Source organism: Salvelinus namaycush, chromosome 2 (assembly GCF_016432855.1).
Source record: "Salvelinus namaycush isolate Seneca chromosome 2, SaNama_1.0, whole genome shotgun sequence".
Lineage (NCBI taxonomy): Eukaryota > Metazoa > Chordata > Actinopteri > Salmoniformes > Salmonidae > Salvelinus > Salvelinus namaycush.
In genome coordinates, this window is record NC_052308.1 from 15,124,318 (window position 1) to 15,139,783 (window position 15,466).

Genomic DNA, 15,466 nt, shown 5'->3' on the forward strand with positions numbered 1-15,466 from the left:
GCATATGCGCGGAAAAATACCAATTTGTATTTGCATGTATTTATGGGAATCGTTCCCAGTCACAGCGAGTTCGTTCGTGCTCAAGAGCTTTTAACGAAAATACACAAAACCACGTAGCTTGCAAGTTACTGACGCTCCAGGATTTGTTGAAGTATCCTGCTGCTACAAATGGAAGTAAAATACACAGCAAAGAGATAGCTCAAAGGATCACATCAATATTTGTACAGCATGACTAGGAATAATCAAGGTGGAAAGTGTCACACTCTTTAGTGCCTCTTGAATGCGAAATTGGATGCTCAAGTGCTCTATGGCTGTAATTATACATCCTGCCAAACAGGCTGACTGGGAATGAGTTTGTCTGCGTTCTCTAGTGAGAATGGTTGGGCTGTGGGATATGTTTGGAAAGTGCCTACATTATGGTATATTATCATAAACGTCACTGCTATTCGGCACGTCCATACAATTATTATTAGGCTAATGTATTATTATCATGGTTGAGACGACGACAATGATTATTAGTAATATTATAATTATTATAATTATCATTATTATAGGCGTATGTGAGTAGCCTATCTGAATTGATTGCATTTGATTGTCAAGAACTATACAGGCCTAGGACTACTAATTTTGATTTTAATTATTATCTATGTGAAATAACTTTCAGTAAGATATCAATGAATTATATAGCACCAAACCAATTTCACATATTTAATTGTTTATCCTAAGCCTATTTTCACGATGCCCTCTTTGTCATTGCATTGTTGTCTAACTTGATCTCTTTCGCATTAAACTTTAACAATATCAATATCATCAGGACAATATGCAGGACCTGAATATGTTTATTGTGGAACAGTATCAACCCCCCTTGGCCAAGGTCGGGTGAACCAGCTCGGTGGAGTGTTCATCAACGGGAGGCCGCTGCCAAATCATATCCGACACAAGATAGTAGAGATGGCACACCACGGCATCCGACCCTGCGTAATCTCGCGACAGCTACGAGTTTCCCATGGTTGCGTCTCCAAAATCCTCTGTCGGTACCAGGAGACCGGTTCGATTCGTCCCGGGGCTATAGGAGGCAGCAAGCCCAGGGTGAGTGGAGGACTAGTCTCTACATTATTTCACAATCGACAAACTTCAGATACACCTTGACCTGCCATCCGTGTCAGTGTATCTGTCTTCTTCTTCGTCTTCTTCAGTTATTATGTCACGTGCATTTTACGCACCTGCATGCATGCATGAGGCAACATTTTCAACATAGAAACATTAGTTAGGCCTATAGTCTAGAAGTTATGATTATAGGTATTGCATAGAATAAAATACATGCAGTTTTTTGTGTGGGTATGATTTGTGAGGTAGCCTGTGAAGACATGAACCATAGGCCTACAACTCGATAACAAAAAAGTCACTAGGCCTACAATCAGGAAGTCGTCTATAGGCCTTGGTTTGTAATGTCGAAAGAAGGTATGCGCCTCCATTTCAAACTCCCCCTCAGGGAAACAATATATCAGCTTTGTTATGTGTATTTGTATCCATATACATTACAATATCATGTTCTTCATGTGACTTAAAAATTGCTTCGACTTTCCCCTCTCTGTGTTTGGCCGTTGTACATTTTCAAACTCACAGCAGGTAGCAACTCCGGACGTGGAGAAGCGAATTGAAGAGTACAAGCGAGAAAACCCCGGGATGTTCAGTTGGGAGATCCGGGACAAGCTGCTGAAGGACGGGGTGTGCGACAGAAGCACTGTTCCTTCAGGTGAGGCTTCATCTGGTAAGCAACTTTTCCTTCTTATGGTGATTACTGTAAGACTATAGTCTGGTATGCACACATTTGGAATGCAGTTTTTACTTATTTTACTTCTATTTTTGTGACTTCAGAATTGTTCACCTTGTCTTGACATGAACCTATAAATTTGAAGAAATATATCATTCATGTATACACAAAAGTACTAGGACTTCAATGTAATCCAAGGCTTGTTTTGTTTTCAGTGAGTTCCATCAGCCGAGTTCTGAGGGCGCGATTCGGCAAGAAAGATGACGACGACGATAGTGATAAGAAGGATGAAGACGGGGAAAAGAAAACAAAGCATAGCATCGATGGCATTCTCGGCGATAAAGGTAGGCCAACAAAGAAAAACGTCAGTTTATTTAGCTATAAATTGTGACTAAATCGTGTCATTAATATTTGTGGTATTAAACAATAATACAATGTACGGTAGCCTATACACACACAATAATTCTCTATTAGGCCCATGACTCATTATTGCAATAGCAACATCATCAACAACGATAATTATTATTATTGTTGTTATTATTGTTATTATTATTGTTGTTGTTATTATTACTACACTTTAGTAGATCCTATTCATATTATACAATGAATTATTATTACATTATTATTTGGAGGTTAATTAAGTTATTACGCTTGTTAATTTGGATCAACCTTTATCGTTTTCAACTAGGTCAACAATTTATTTTAAGAAAAATCTATGTATCTCTTGGGAAATTCTTATACATTTACGGTAAATCTGAAGAGACTCTCACAGATTGGTGCATTCATTCCTGCTTTTAAGTCCCAGCTAGTCCTTACTCAATTACTCAATTATTTATGTGAGCCTGACGGAAGGTATTTAGCTCCAGAAAATTAATTTGTGTAACAAATTCCTCTCGCGCTCTTTTAACGATCCCCTAAACGACAGCTGACAGTTGACCCATTTGACAATCAATGTCAGTTAGAGGCTCTACATCTCTTGTCAGTTAAACTGAGACGAAGAGGGCAACTTCTCTGCAGCCATATTCCTCTAATACTCATGGCATGCACACATTAACTAGTTTGTAACACACATTTTTCAAACAAACAAACTCTTATTTTGAATATGTTATTTTTAACATTAGGTAATAGGAATGCATGACATTATTGATTTATTTAGCTAGTCTTTTAAGATAACTCAGATTCATTGTTAATTTATATTTTTATATAAGCCTATATGAAACATTTCATTGAGTTAGTAGGTTCGTGCTATTGTGCCACTTGTCAGTGCGCTCTCTGTCATTGAGTAGCCTATAGGGAGAGAGAGAAATCACAGTGCTTATACAAACCTTTCCTGAAAGAGACAACGGTCGCCCTTAAGATGATCAAACATCCTTGAATAGGGTTTAGATAAGAGTTCACAAAAAGCTTTTCCCCATAAAAGACACTGCCAAACTTCTTCAAACTTGAAGATGAACTTCAGTCGCACAACCTCTCTCATCCATTGACGCTTTTCTAAAGTGAAGATTCCAAGGTACAAAGGTAAATCCTAGAAAGCAGGGCAGCAAAAAGGGTCAGTCCATTCTCATTCAAAAACCCGCAAAGAGAGAGAGAGATAAAAAAAAAAGTGTGGACAAAGGGCAGGGTAGATATAAAGGGAAATGAATTATTCAGTACAGCCCGCTGGTAGATAGTTTTGTAATATTACGGAATAGTCTGTTGGAGGAGAAAGCGCATTTGATGGTGCAAAACGGTTCATTCTTTTTTTAATGGCTTGTGTCCATTTATTCCTTTAGAGGTCGGACCATTGTGTTTCTTAGCTCTGTATGGTGTGCTTAATCATGGAAAAATGTTGGACTTTCCGTTTCTAAACAGATATGCTTAAAACTTCAGACAAATTGACCCATTGTAAAATGTCGGTCTCTGATTTCGAAGAGATGTTATCATGTTGCAATCCAAGGTGAACTGTTGCCGAATGTTTAAGTGCATTCTTAATCTTATTGCTATTTTTTCTGATAATTTGTATCATTCTTATTCGATGCTTTACACACGAATAAAAAACAGGAGTCTGTTTACCACCTTTTACATCGAACAATTTAATCGGCCTGCATTCTGATATATTAATTCTGAGATATGATTTTGCTTGCAACAGTGTCACATCAGAATGTTGGAAATGATCGAGTCAGATCTTTCCTCAATAGGTTAACTCAGAACACCAAATGTGCTTTTTAATTCGTTAAAAGATTCGTCTTCTCCCTAATGCAGTTTACCATCCAAATTGCATTTAACAACGTTAAGACTTATTAGAGCAAGTAGGTCTAATGGAACGGTGTCTGTTGAATAGGCGGCTGTGTTGGAGTGGGGTGTAATAGCTTGCAGGCATGGTAAGAAATGTATTTATCCCCAATCAGCCCCTCACTCTCTGAGTTTGAAGCACAAACGTTGTGTTGAAGGGTTTTAAAGCAGATTAAATGTAGCCTTTTATTTATTTTCACTTTCATCTCTGAGCGGGGCTCACAGTGGCTCACCCTGGGCACACATTCATGAGATTTCTGGTTTACTTCAGATATCTTTAGATGTATTACATGTATTTATTTGTTTATTTATTTGTGTATTCATTTATTTTAGTTTTACATCACATATTTTTCCTCTCTGTAATCTGACGTGATAAAACACGTCTGTAAAATTTCAAGCAAGTTGCAATAGGCTAAGGCTAAATAAGGGTATGGAGATAGATCACCATGGTCTGTTGTACTGCGCTTCCATGTTTGTAAACGGAACGCAGGCTCATTATCTAATTTTGATAAGAATATCCATCCATATATGCTTTCCACAATTAAAGAGCATCCACCTGCCATCTTCAATAACGCAGAGTGATAGTGAGGGGCTGCGATGACGGTGCCAAGTTTCAATAGGCGACCAACGGGGTGAAGGGGTTCCACAAAACGCCAAACGTGCATGTTCTCAGTCTTGGCTATATTGTTTGTGGATGACTGGTCAGACCGCCAGGGAAAGAATGAAACCGTTATTTTAAAAGGGACCATCTGCAATTACTAAACCAACAAACGGTCCTCTGTAGCCAGCATGAATTGGCGAGGTGGAGGCAATGGACACTTCAGAAAATCGTCGGATTACCTGAGGTTCTCAATCTAATCAAACAGAGGCCAGACTGGCTTTATGAGCGTTGGGAAGGGATAATGAGAGAGAGCATCGGAGAGCCACTGTGGTGTCAGGCAATCCGAGGCTCCGGGCTCGCTTTCTCTGTGCATATTCAATTAAATGACCATGGGTGCCGATTAAGAACAAGGATGTTATATACAAAGGGACAGAAAAGAATCACATCATCTATGAGATAACATAAATTGTGTAGCCTTTTTGAAATGACAAACAAACAAAACAAGTTAAAATATGTAAAGACCTAAATAAATAAGTATTACAATTTGTGTGTTCTACGCAGGCGCGCACACACTCACTCACGCGCACACACACACGCACTCACGCGCACACACACACTCTATGTCTACGGAAATATAATGTAGTTATATTTCGGGGTCTAAAGCCGTGCTGAATGAGAAGGACAGGGGAATGAAGCGAGAACCCACTTCAAACAAATCCATCTGGAATAGGCTAGCGTGTGAGAGAGATTTAGTGAAAGTATGGGGAAGTTATTTAGCTATTATTTTTCCTCGGGCATTGAGAGTAACTCCATCTGCACTTTCTTCCAGCTATTTGGCTGGGTTGAAATAGAGGGATACCCAAATGTTGGGCAGAGATAACATACCCATCATAGCCCAGACCCTGCGATGTGCTTCACTGCATTAAACTCGGATTAACCTCCCCTTTCCCCGCAGCCCGCTCTCGACACATTTCACTGAAATTTACATTGGTGGATTTCTTGCACACAGAGGGGGCAAAAGCTTAAAGCCCTCGCTACAGCTAATCATATAATCGATTATGATATTATTGATAACAAAATAGATAATAATAATCATATAATTAATAATTGGCCTAATAATAATAATTTCTGATTCTAACCAATATATGAATTGCAACTAGTAGCCTATAAGAAAGCGCATTATTTTGAAACTTTTGAAAATATTTAAAATCAATTATAGCCTACCAAATGTTGTCAAATAATGTAAATTAATTTAATACTAGCGTATATTATTGTAGCGTGTAATTTGCTATTTTATGGAAATGGACAGTCAAAAATCACGATAAAGACCATGTTTTAATCATGGAACCAATCAAACACAGGAGGTTGGTGGCACCTTAATTGGGGAGGACCGGTTCGTGGTAATGGCTGGAGCAAAATTAGTGGAATGGTATCAAATACATCAAACACATGGAAACCATGTGTTTGATGCCATTCCATTAACTCCGTTCCAGGCATTATTATGAGCCATCCTGCCGTCAGTAGCCTCCACTGCAATCAAATTACCCAAACCAACCACAGTTTTTCATAATTGGAATTTAAACAGGTTTGTTAGGAAAGCTTTTTCTTGATTTTGACAGGACACTGAATTTTGAGTCTCAATACGCGTAAATCAGTTCAATCACTGGCAGGCTAAGATAGAATCCGCGCTCTCTAAAACGTACACAATCATTTCTAATTTATGTTAAATCGTTTGCACCGAAGCCGATTTCTTCGACAGTGAACGAAATTTAGCAGAGGTCATGGTTTACAAGCGTTTATACAATTAACAGTACATGGACCTCTTTAATAATTTAGCCGCCACTATTTTTACTCTTCGTATTTGTATCTGTACACATAGTGATTTATGTCATGGTTTGCTTTTGTCTTCCCTCGTGAAACTTGAAACAAGCTGAGCAATGGCGGAATGGAATGGCATCTGGAGAGTACATGGCATTATTTCCAAACAACCACACGTCAACCGATGGTACACGTTAAACGGATAGATGGCCATTTATACAGACAACCTTTGAACGATTAGGTCTCGATTCGTTCTCTCCTTTGGAGGAGCATTAACGTGCAATTATACCCAATGTTTTTGGCGACCTGTGAATTTGAGGAGGACCCCGAATGTGTTATGTGCAGGATTTTCGTTTTCCGCAGTCATGTTAAAAAGAGACAAATAAGAGAGAGCAAGGGAATATAGAAAGTAGCCTAGGCGAGGACAGCTAACTGGAAGAAATGGAGAAGCTTTTGGAATTCCAACCTTTTGCTTATCAGAAACAATATTGTGACGGCTCAAACACAATGGTCCCACTGGTTGAATCAACGTTATTTCCACGTCATTGAAATTAAATTACGTTGAACGAACGTAGAATAGACGTTACATTGACGTCTGTGCGCAGTGGGGGAGTTCGTCATTGCAGACAACGTTTTCAAGCCTGGCGGTCTATTAATTAAAGCACTGCTTGTCACGTGGGACACGTCCTATCATGCGCACACTTCTTAGGATAATGGTTTTTCGATCTCTTGTAATGTGGGATTCTCCATAAGGGACAATCTTTCCTCTCCAGCTACTTAGGGGACATTGAGAAGTGTACAGACGAAGACATGGGGATTTTTATCTCATTTATAAAGACGAGTTAATAATCCTTTCCTGCTTAATAACTTTAAAAGGATTCAATTTCCCCTCTCATTTAGGGTTACGATCATACATTGTTATTGGATACAATAGTATCATTTCAAGGTTAACATTTCATGCTTGAAAAATATTAAAATATTGTCCTATACTGTGTTATAGTTAAAACAATTCCCGACGTTTTAATCCATGCATGTTGTCGTCGTCATTGATAATGATGACGATTATCTGTTTAATCTATTGTAGACTAACTCATTTCACATTTCCCTAATGTGGTCAATATTTTGAAGGCGTCTTGTTAGCACCACGGTGTTTAGTGGGCATGGGGGTCACAGAACCGATTTCCGGGCCAAGACATACGGTACAAATTATGAAGGAAGTATATCCCTCAAGGCCCCCGCTCATAGCAGTAGTGTGCAGGATGTTCTTATCATTTCTGTCTGTGTCTTATTTAGCCATTTTTTTACTAGAATGTTTGGTGACCCTATCACATGTTCAATGCTGATGATAAGGTGCTGCAGACATATTGAGTCAAGTCTTATTTTTGTGCAATTCTTTATCGATACCTTATTGTTCCAACGTAATTATGACATAATGGAAAACAGATAGAAATTGTTATTTTTTAGCAAAATGTTACTTTGTTCTATATTTCCTGTAACGCTTCAGTTAGCCTATTGCAACAAATGAGCTGCATGTATTGTACACACGTAGGCCTATAGACTATCGACTACCCTCTATCGACAATCTCCTTATAGTACAATAATGAAATAGTAATCGATTTTATAACATTATACGACAAGTAACTCATGCCAAACTTTCCCAAACTAGTCCCCACAATGCTGCATGTAATATTTCAGTGATTTTTTTTTTTTTTTCGTTTAACTTCAGCATGGCTGGTTTATACACCGCTGTGCAGGTATTTGACTGGTGCAGGGGCCCCTACAAATCCAACTCATTGCGGTTTCCCCTGTAATTCATCTTGGTATCCCAGGGAGAGGGCCCCAGGTACTCAAGGTATCTTAATTCTTTCAGCAAACTTTTCCAATAACCTGTCTCCAACAAAGCCTCCTCTGCAAGAAAGCACCGATTTCAGTTGACCTATCGGCTACTGCAAGAAGGCCTACAGGTTAGGTTGAGCTTTTTATAGTTTTTAGCAGTTGTGTGATTATGATGACGGATTCTTATCATATTTAACAGCTTGTTATAACACGGTTTGATTTCAGCAACGTTACCCATGAAATATTAAAGGGTGGGGGGAAAAAGCTAATGTTGAGCTAATGTTGAGCTAATGTTGAGCAAATCATTGCATACGCTCACAGTATTATGTTTGAATTATTTATGGTTATTATCATTATTAATCTTCTTCTTGTTGTTCTTTTTTTATGATTGTTATTATGATTAAAGGTATCCATTATTAATTAGCAATAAGCTTATTTGTCGTTGCATGCCTCTGTGACATTCTTAGCTTTCCTTTTGGTGGAGACTGAGACTACAGAGCGAGGCTGACAGGGGTAAGCTAGGGGTCCCCTGTGAGTCTGACTCGGAAATCATAACTTGACCAGCTTTTCCTTTTCTGAAACCAACTCGTTGAACTTGTCAGATCTAATCAGGGCGTTTAAACGTTCAAGTGTATCGGTGGGAAACAGTAGGTGATTGGTCAGGGCCAGCAAATGCGGCTTTCGAGCATTTTTGAGGATACGTAGAGGGGGATGAGCACGAGGACGCTTGGAATTGGATTGCTCGAAGGAGAGTCTTTTTTTCTCCAGGCTTTTCCCGCTACTGTGTCAATTAAATGGCCATCCAGCGGGCTAAACAAGGCCACCGGCGCATGAACTTTGGCAGTGCGTGCTAATTAGGTATTACATTAATTAGAATAGACATCTATTAACGTCTTGAAAGTTTGCCATTTTTTTACACAGTTTAAAAGGTATAACAGTGGGTTAATGGCTTACAGACAATATTACATTTTATAGCATCCCCATGATGTGTGCTGCCCGTCTAACTGATGTCCTAGAGATCTTAAAACCCAAAACATACGTTTAATCGTTTTTCTAACCTATGATAGGATTTTTCTATTTTTAAACAAAAAAATATAAAGTACCAGTCAAAAGTTTGGACACACCTACTCATTCAACAGTTTTTGTTGTTGTTGTTTTTTACTATTTTCTACATTGTAGAATATTAGTGAAGACATCAAAACTATGAAATAAAACCTATGGAATCATGTTGTAACCAGAAAAGTGTTTAACAAATCAAAATATATTTTCTATTTGAGATTCTTCAAAGTAGCCACCCTTTGCCTTGATGACAGCTTTGCACACTTGGTTCTCTCAACCAGCTTCACCTGGAATGCTTTTCCAACAGGAGTTCCCATTAATGCTGAATACTTGTTGGCTGCTTTTCCTTCATTCTGTGGTCCAACTCATCCCAAGCCATCTCAATTGGGTTGAGGTTGGATGATTGTGGAGGCTAGGTCATCTGATGCAGCACTCCATCACTCTCCTTCTTGGTAAAATAACCCTTACACAGCCTGGAGGTGTGTTTTAGGTCTTTGTCCTGTTGAAAACCAAATGATTGTCCCACTAAGCGCAAACCAGATGGGATGACGTATCGCTGCAGAATGCTGTGGTAGCATTGCTGGTTAAGTGTGCCTTGAATTCTAAATTAATCACAGACAGTGTCACCTCCACACCATCACACCTCCTCCTCCATACTTCATGGTGGGAATCACACATGCTGAGAACATCTATTCACCTACTCTGTGTGTCACAAAGACATGGCGGTTGGAACCAAAAATCTCAAATTTGGACTCATCAAACCAAAGGACAGATTTCCACCAATCTAATGTCCATTCCTCGTGTTTCTTGGCCCAAGCAAGGCTCTTATTATTATTGGTTTCCTTTAGTAGTGGTTTCTTTGCAGCAATTCGACCACGAAGGCCTGATTCACGCAGTCTCCTCTGAACAGTTGATGTTGAGATGTGTCTGTTACTTGAACTCTGTGAAGCATTTATTTGGGCTGCAATTTCTGAGCCTGGTAACTCTAATTAACTTATCCTCTGCAGCAGAGGTAACTCTGAGTATTCCTTTCCTGTGGCGGTCCTCATGAGAGCCAGTTTCATCAGAGCGCTTGATGGTTTTTGTGACTGCACTTGAAGAAATGTTCAAAGTTCTTGACATTTTCTGTATTAACTGATCTTCATGTCTTAAAGTGATGATGGACTGTCATTTCTCTTTGCTTATTTGAGCTGTTCTTGCCATAAAATGGACTTGGTCTTTTACCAAGTAGGGCTAGCTTCTGTATACCAACCTTACCTTGTCACAACACAACTGTTAAGCTCAAATGCATTAAGAAGGAAAGAAATTCCACAAATTAACTTTTAAGAAGACACCTGTTAATTGAAATGCATTCAAGGTGACTACCTCATGAAGCTGGTTGAGAGAATGCCAAGAGTGTGCAAAGCTGTCATCAAGGCAAAGGGTGTTTACTTTGAAGAATCTCTAATATAACATATATTTTGATTTGTTTAACACTTTTTTGGTTACTACATGATTCCATATTTGTTATTTCATAGTTTTGATGTCTTCACTATTATTCTACAATGTAGAAACTAGTAAAAATAAAGAAAAACCCTGGAATGAGTAGGTGTGTCCAAACTTTTGACTGTTGTTGTATGTGTGAAATTTGTTTTGATTTAGAATGGACCATTATCATGGACCTGTCACAACAGGGGCAGCGTAAGAACAAGAGTAATCTATGCACTTAAATTGCAAATGGAGGGCACTTTTCCCGTGGTTCATTTTCATGTCAGCCAGGTAGGCTATATTCCTGTTGTAAAGATAAACAATTTTCTTAATATTTGGAAAGTTGAAAAATATATATAGTAGGCCTAGTCTATAGAATACTGATGGGATCCTCCTCTTTTTAGTAGAGGCCATGACTCTGTTTTCTAATGTAATTGCATAGCCTATAGAAATGTTGCCCAATATGAGCTCATGGGCTCTCATGAAGTGTTTGATTTGATTTTCGATGACATTTGCATTGATGTCAGCGTGATTAGAGCGACAATAGAGGGCTGCGTACCAGGCAGGCACTTTTTTGGTTACTACATGATTCCTTATGTGTTATTTCATATGTTTGATGTCTTCACTGTTATTCTACAATATAGAAAATAGTACAAATAAAGACAAATCCTGCAATGAGTAGGTGCGTCCAAACTTTTGACTGGTACTGTATCTAAAAAAACAAATGTTTTGCTATTCCTAGTGTGTTTATAAAATTGTTATTTAAAAAATCACGTGTAGGCTATTTCATGACTGATCAGGCCCCATGAGACTAATATGTTATCTAAGTTTGTGTATGTGTGTTTGTCTTTTGAGTATAGTTTTGTGTTTTTTCCATTGAAAAATATACTTTGGAGCTTGAATCATCCTCTCTCTGGTTTAGAAGAAGTGGAAATTCAATTGTCTCCATGCCCTTTTTGAAAGCATTTTTTCTTTTAATTGAATACCTTTTTTCTTTTATTGGGACTAAACCCCTTCTGATGTCTGACAGCCTAGTCTCTCCATTGTCAGACGAATGGACACTAGAAGGAAGAGAGAAAGAAGAGGGAGGAGAAAAGAACCTTCTGTTATTTTCTATTTTGAGACTCGCTGCATAGGCTATTCAGGCGAGTTGATGAACTCCTCCAAAAAGTTTATTAAGGGGCTGAAAACAATAAGAACTAAAGCCTTTGGGCTCCAGGGCAGACAGTTTATAAACTAGCTGCCATTGTGCCTCAAAGGCAGATGCATGAATACTTTTGAATGGGGCCTTCAAACTGACACGATCAGGCTGGACAGCAACAGTTTAAAAGGAGAGGGTTCTTCTTCTGCAGCTCAGATCTCTCCTTTCCTGCATTAATGTTCATCTGCAGAGAAGAGGCAGGGGGAGAATGATCTGGATAGGCATTGACTGTCATGGCCAGGGTGATTTTCTCCCTCTACACTTAGATATACTACACGTAACAGCCAGTTGACATGAAGAAAAACATTATTCAAATTCATTCAACTTAATATGACAAATTGACGATTGTCCTCTTCCAGGAGAAAACACCAGTGCATTTTCCCATTCCTCGGTCAGTTCTGTAAGGAAATTGCAACATAGAGTAATGGTAAGACAATCTAATATGCTACGTTTATTTATTTTCTTATTTCCACTGAAAAAAAAAGATCAGCTAGAAGTTTTATCTCAGACAGACGAAGTGGGAAGCGATGCGCTGGTTAGCTGTATTTTAGCTGTGTTTAAAACATTTATTTTCTGTCTTGGCTCTGGTGGAAAGCAATATTTAGTTTATCTTCTGTATGGAACACTGTTAATGTTCTTAAAAAGTAGATAACAGACTACTGAGGAGCTTTTGATTTACTCTCATATTTGGAGAAATAGTACAACAACTTTGTTGTATACATCTAGACACTTTATTCCCATTCCTTTCATTAGAGAAAGGTGTGTCACTTTCTATCCCTCTCTCTATCTTTCACTCTCTTTCTCTGGCCAGCCCTTCTCTTTAGCCCCGTCAGTCTCTGGTTCTCTGCCTCCCAACATCAGAGGGAGTCCTGTGATTTGTGACCCCAGCGACCCATACTTAATCTGGCTAAAGAGGGGGAGCATCCAGCTCGTAGAGCGCAGGGCCCCAAACAGCCCCGGCCTGATCTGGCAGGTGTCAACATTAGCAACACAATCGCACCCCAGTCCAATGCCCCGTACCCTAGCCACAGCGCCACACTGAACCCAAACTATGTGAGGCCCAGTGAAAGGAGATGCATAAAGGGAGTGGGGATGGGAGGAGAGGAGAGGGGGAGGACAAGGGAGAGATTAAACTCTCAGACAGCTATTAGCAGGGATGAGGCTTTTCTAAACAAACAAAAAACGAGACAATCAATACTGTGTTAGTTTACCAAGTGGAGTCATGATGGGCTCTGGGGTATTTCTCTCTCTTCTATTGTTTTTCTCAACTTCTCAAACGTCTGTGGTTTGGTTCGTATTGGCAATCCAATTTAGTCTGGAGTCCTTGGAGACCTATTTATTTTGTGGCCAGTGCTTTGTTAATGGTTGGTTTGCTCCAGCCCGTGGCTAGTTCATTCATAGATTTAGAGCTGTAATGAATCCTGGTTGGAGGGTATTAACGCTGATAGTGGACAATCACTGGGCTGTCCAGAGGAAAGCAGCATTCAGTGATGACAGGACCACTGGCCCTTGGGGACCACAGCCCTTCTCTCTCATTAGACAGAGACAGAGGTGTCGCTTTAAACACATGAGAGGGATTGGAAAGGGAATGCGTTGACATTTGGACTGTTGCCGATCTTGAGTGGGTATCTGTCTTGACAAGAAAAGCAATGTTTTTTAAAGCCCATTTATTTCTCACTCACTGCTGATTCTAGGCCATGCCACCAGAAGAGACACAGGTTCTCCTCCGTGGTGGAGATTAGTTGGAAAGGTTTCAGTAGTAGGAGACCTGTAGTATTTGTTTTTGGAAGAGACAACAATCTCATTTAATTGTTTGGTTTGAGATGTCCCCTTGACACCCTCTTCCAGGTCTCTTGAAAAACAAATAGAACATAGAGGGTTGTTATACCTGTGTGGTGTGTGTAGCATGTACTCCACAACTCCCAGGAGGACCCGGTAGGTGAGGTGTTTGTTGGGTGCCATTCGTTGATCCTGCGGTAATGATAAGTCAACACAAACAACCCCCTGGAGAAAAGCTCCTTGGGAAGTTGCTGCAAACGCATCCTTGGCTAAGCCCTCACCATTGGCAGCAATAAACAAGCACACATTAACTCACCCAATGACCTCCTGAGACATTGGGGATTGTTGTCATGAAATACCCATCATAGAGTTAGCTAGCAATAAACTGGTGGTAGGCGTTCAGGGTATTGAGAGATCACAAACCAGCGGGGAGTAGCCCCTGGTGAGGACGTATTAGTCCTAGTAGCACTGCCCTATGAAATGTGTCTTCTGCATATAACCCAACCCCCCTGAGTCAGAGAGGTGTGGTGGTGGGGGGGGGGCTGGGTTAACTGCCTTGACCAAGGACAGAACAGCAGATTTTTCCCACCTTGCCGGCTCAAGGATTCGAACCAGCAACCTTTCCAATGGCCCATGAATCTGTAAACGGTCATTGTAATTTGTCGGTCTCTGTTTTTATAGTGTGTCTATGAAGGCCTTACAGATCATGAGCCGAGCCTAAGCATGCAATGGCCTCTTTGATTTCAGCCATATGATGGCTTCCATCAGATAAAAGACAGTACTATTAAGTATTTATGATCCCATTAGACAAAACACCTGTCTCTGTAACTCTCCTATTGGTTTCTGCTCCATTGCCAGTGCTGTGTTACCAGTGTTTTATAGAGTGCATACATTACAGGACTGCGCCAGTAAAACAAGCAGCTTTCAACTTTCCCACTCAAGGCCATCCATAGATCTATACCTGTGCTTCAAATATGAGCTAGATTTGTTGAATACCTAGAAGTCTCCTCATATATTACACCTAATATTTACTGTGTTTGTCTAGTTTTGCTATTGTTTGTTTGTGATTCAGAGTCATGTCATTTGACTCTATATTCACTGCTAGTCCATACATTGTCTCAATCAGTTGAACATATTGAAATTTATGTTGTTTTTTATTTTAAACGTCCACTTTTGGAGTCTTGTTTTTAGAGGGATTTAGTTTCTACTGTGTGGTCTATTATGTAGACTGTTTATGTAGACGGTTTGTGCTGCTGAGGAAAACATGTAGTGTAGACCATCACATGACTCCCATGCCTTTCTTATATAGTCATAACAACATACGAAGACAAACAGTGTAATAACTGGAACCACTGGCACAAATACATTTTCCTGGGTGATTAAGCTGTTATTATTTTGACAAACAGTAGAATTGAGAGAGTGGCTAGAGTAATGATGAATGCATATGACATATGAATTAATACAGTACAGCAGGCTATCTGGCATCCTTGGTTGTGTCCTCAGTAAATGATAGATGTTCAGTAGATGTTCAGTTCCTCAGAATTTACTTAAAACTTTGATTCTTCTGATTCGCCTTGGCTGCCAGAATTGTCTGTGTTTGACAGCTGTCACAGATCAGGACAGTGTGTTGCATTACACCAATCTGCTGGTTACCACGGAG

General features: G+C 39.6%; 1 protein-coding gene across 4 annotated transcripts in view; it reads left to right on the forward strand.

The window, feature by feature from the left end:
- Nucleotides 1-15,466, forward strand: part of pax7a (paired box 7a) — a 61,240-nt gene that overhangs the window by 612 nt on the left and 45,162 nt on the right. For 2 of the 4 annotated variants that reach the window (XM_038968897.1, XM_038968905.1), the window contains exons 2-4: nucleotides 854-1,089; nucleotides 1,627-1,756; nucleotides 1,990-2,118. In XM_038968897.1, coding sequence (XP_038824825.1) covers nucleotides 854-1,089; nucleotides 1,627-1,756; nucleotides 1,990-2,118 — 495 coding nt within the window. Of the gene's footprint in view, nucleotides 1-814; nucleotides 1,090-1,626; nucleotides 1,772-1,989; nucleotides 2,119-15,466 lie in introns of all 4 variants that reach the window. The other 2 variants (XM_038968884.1, XM_038968889.1) reach the window with 2 other exon arrangements.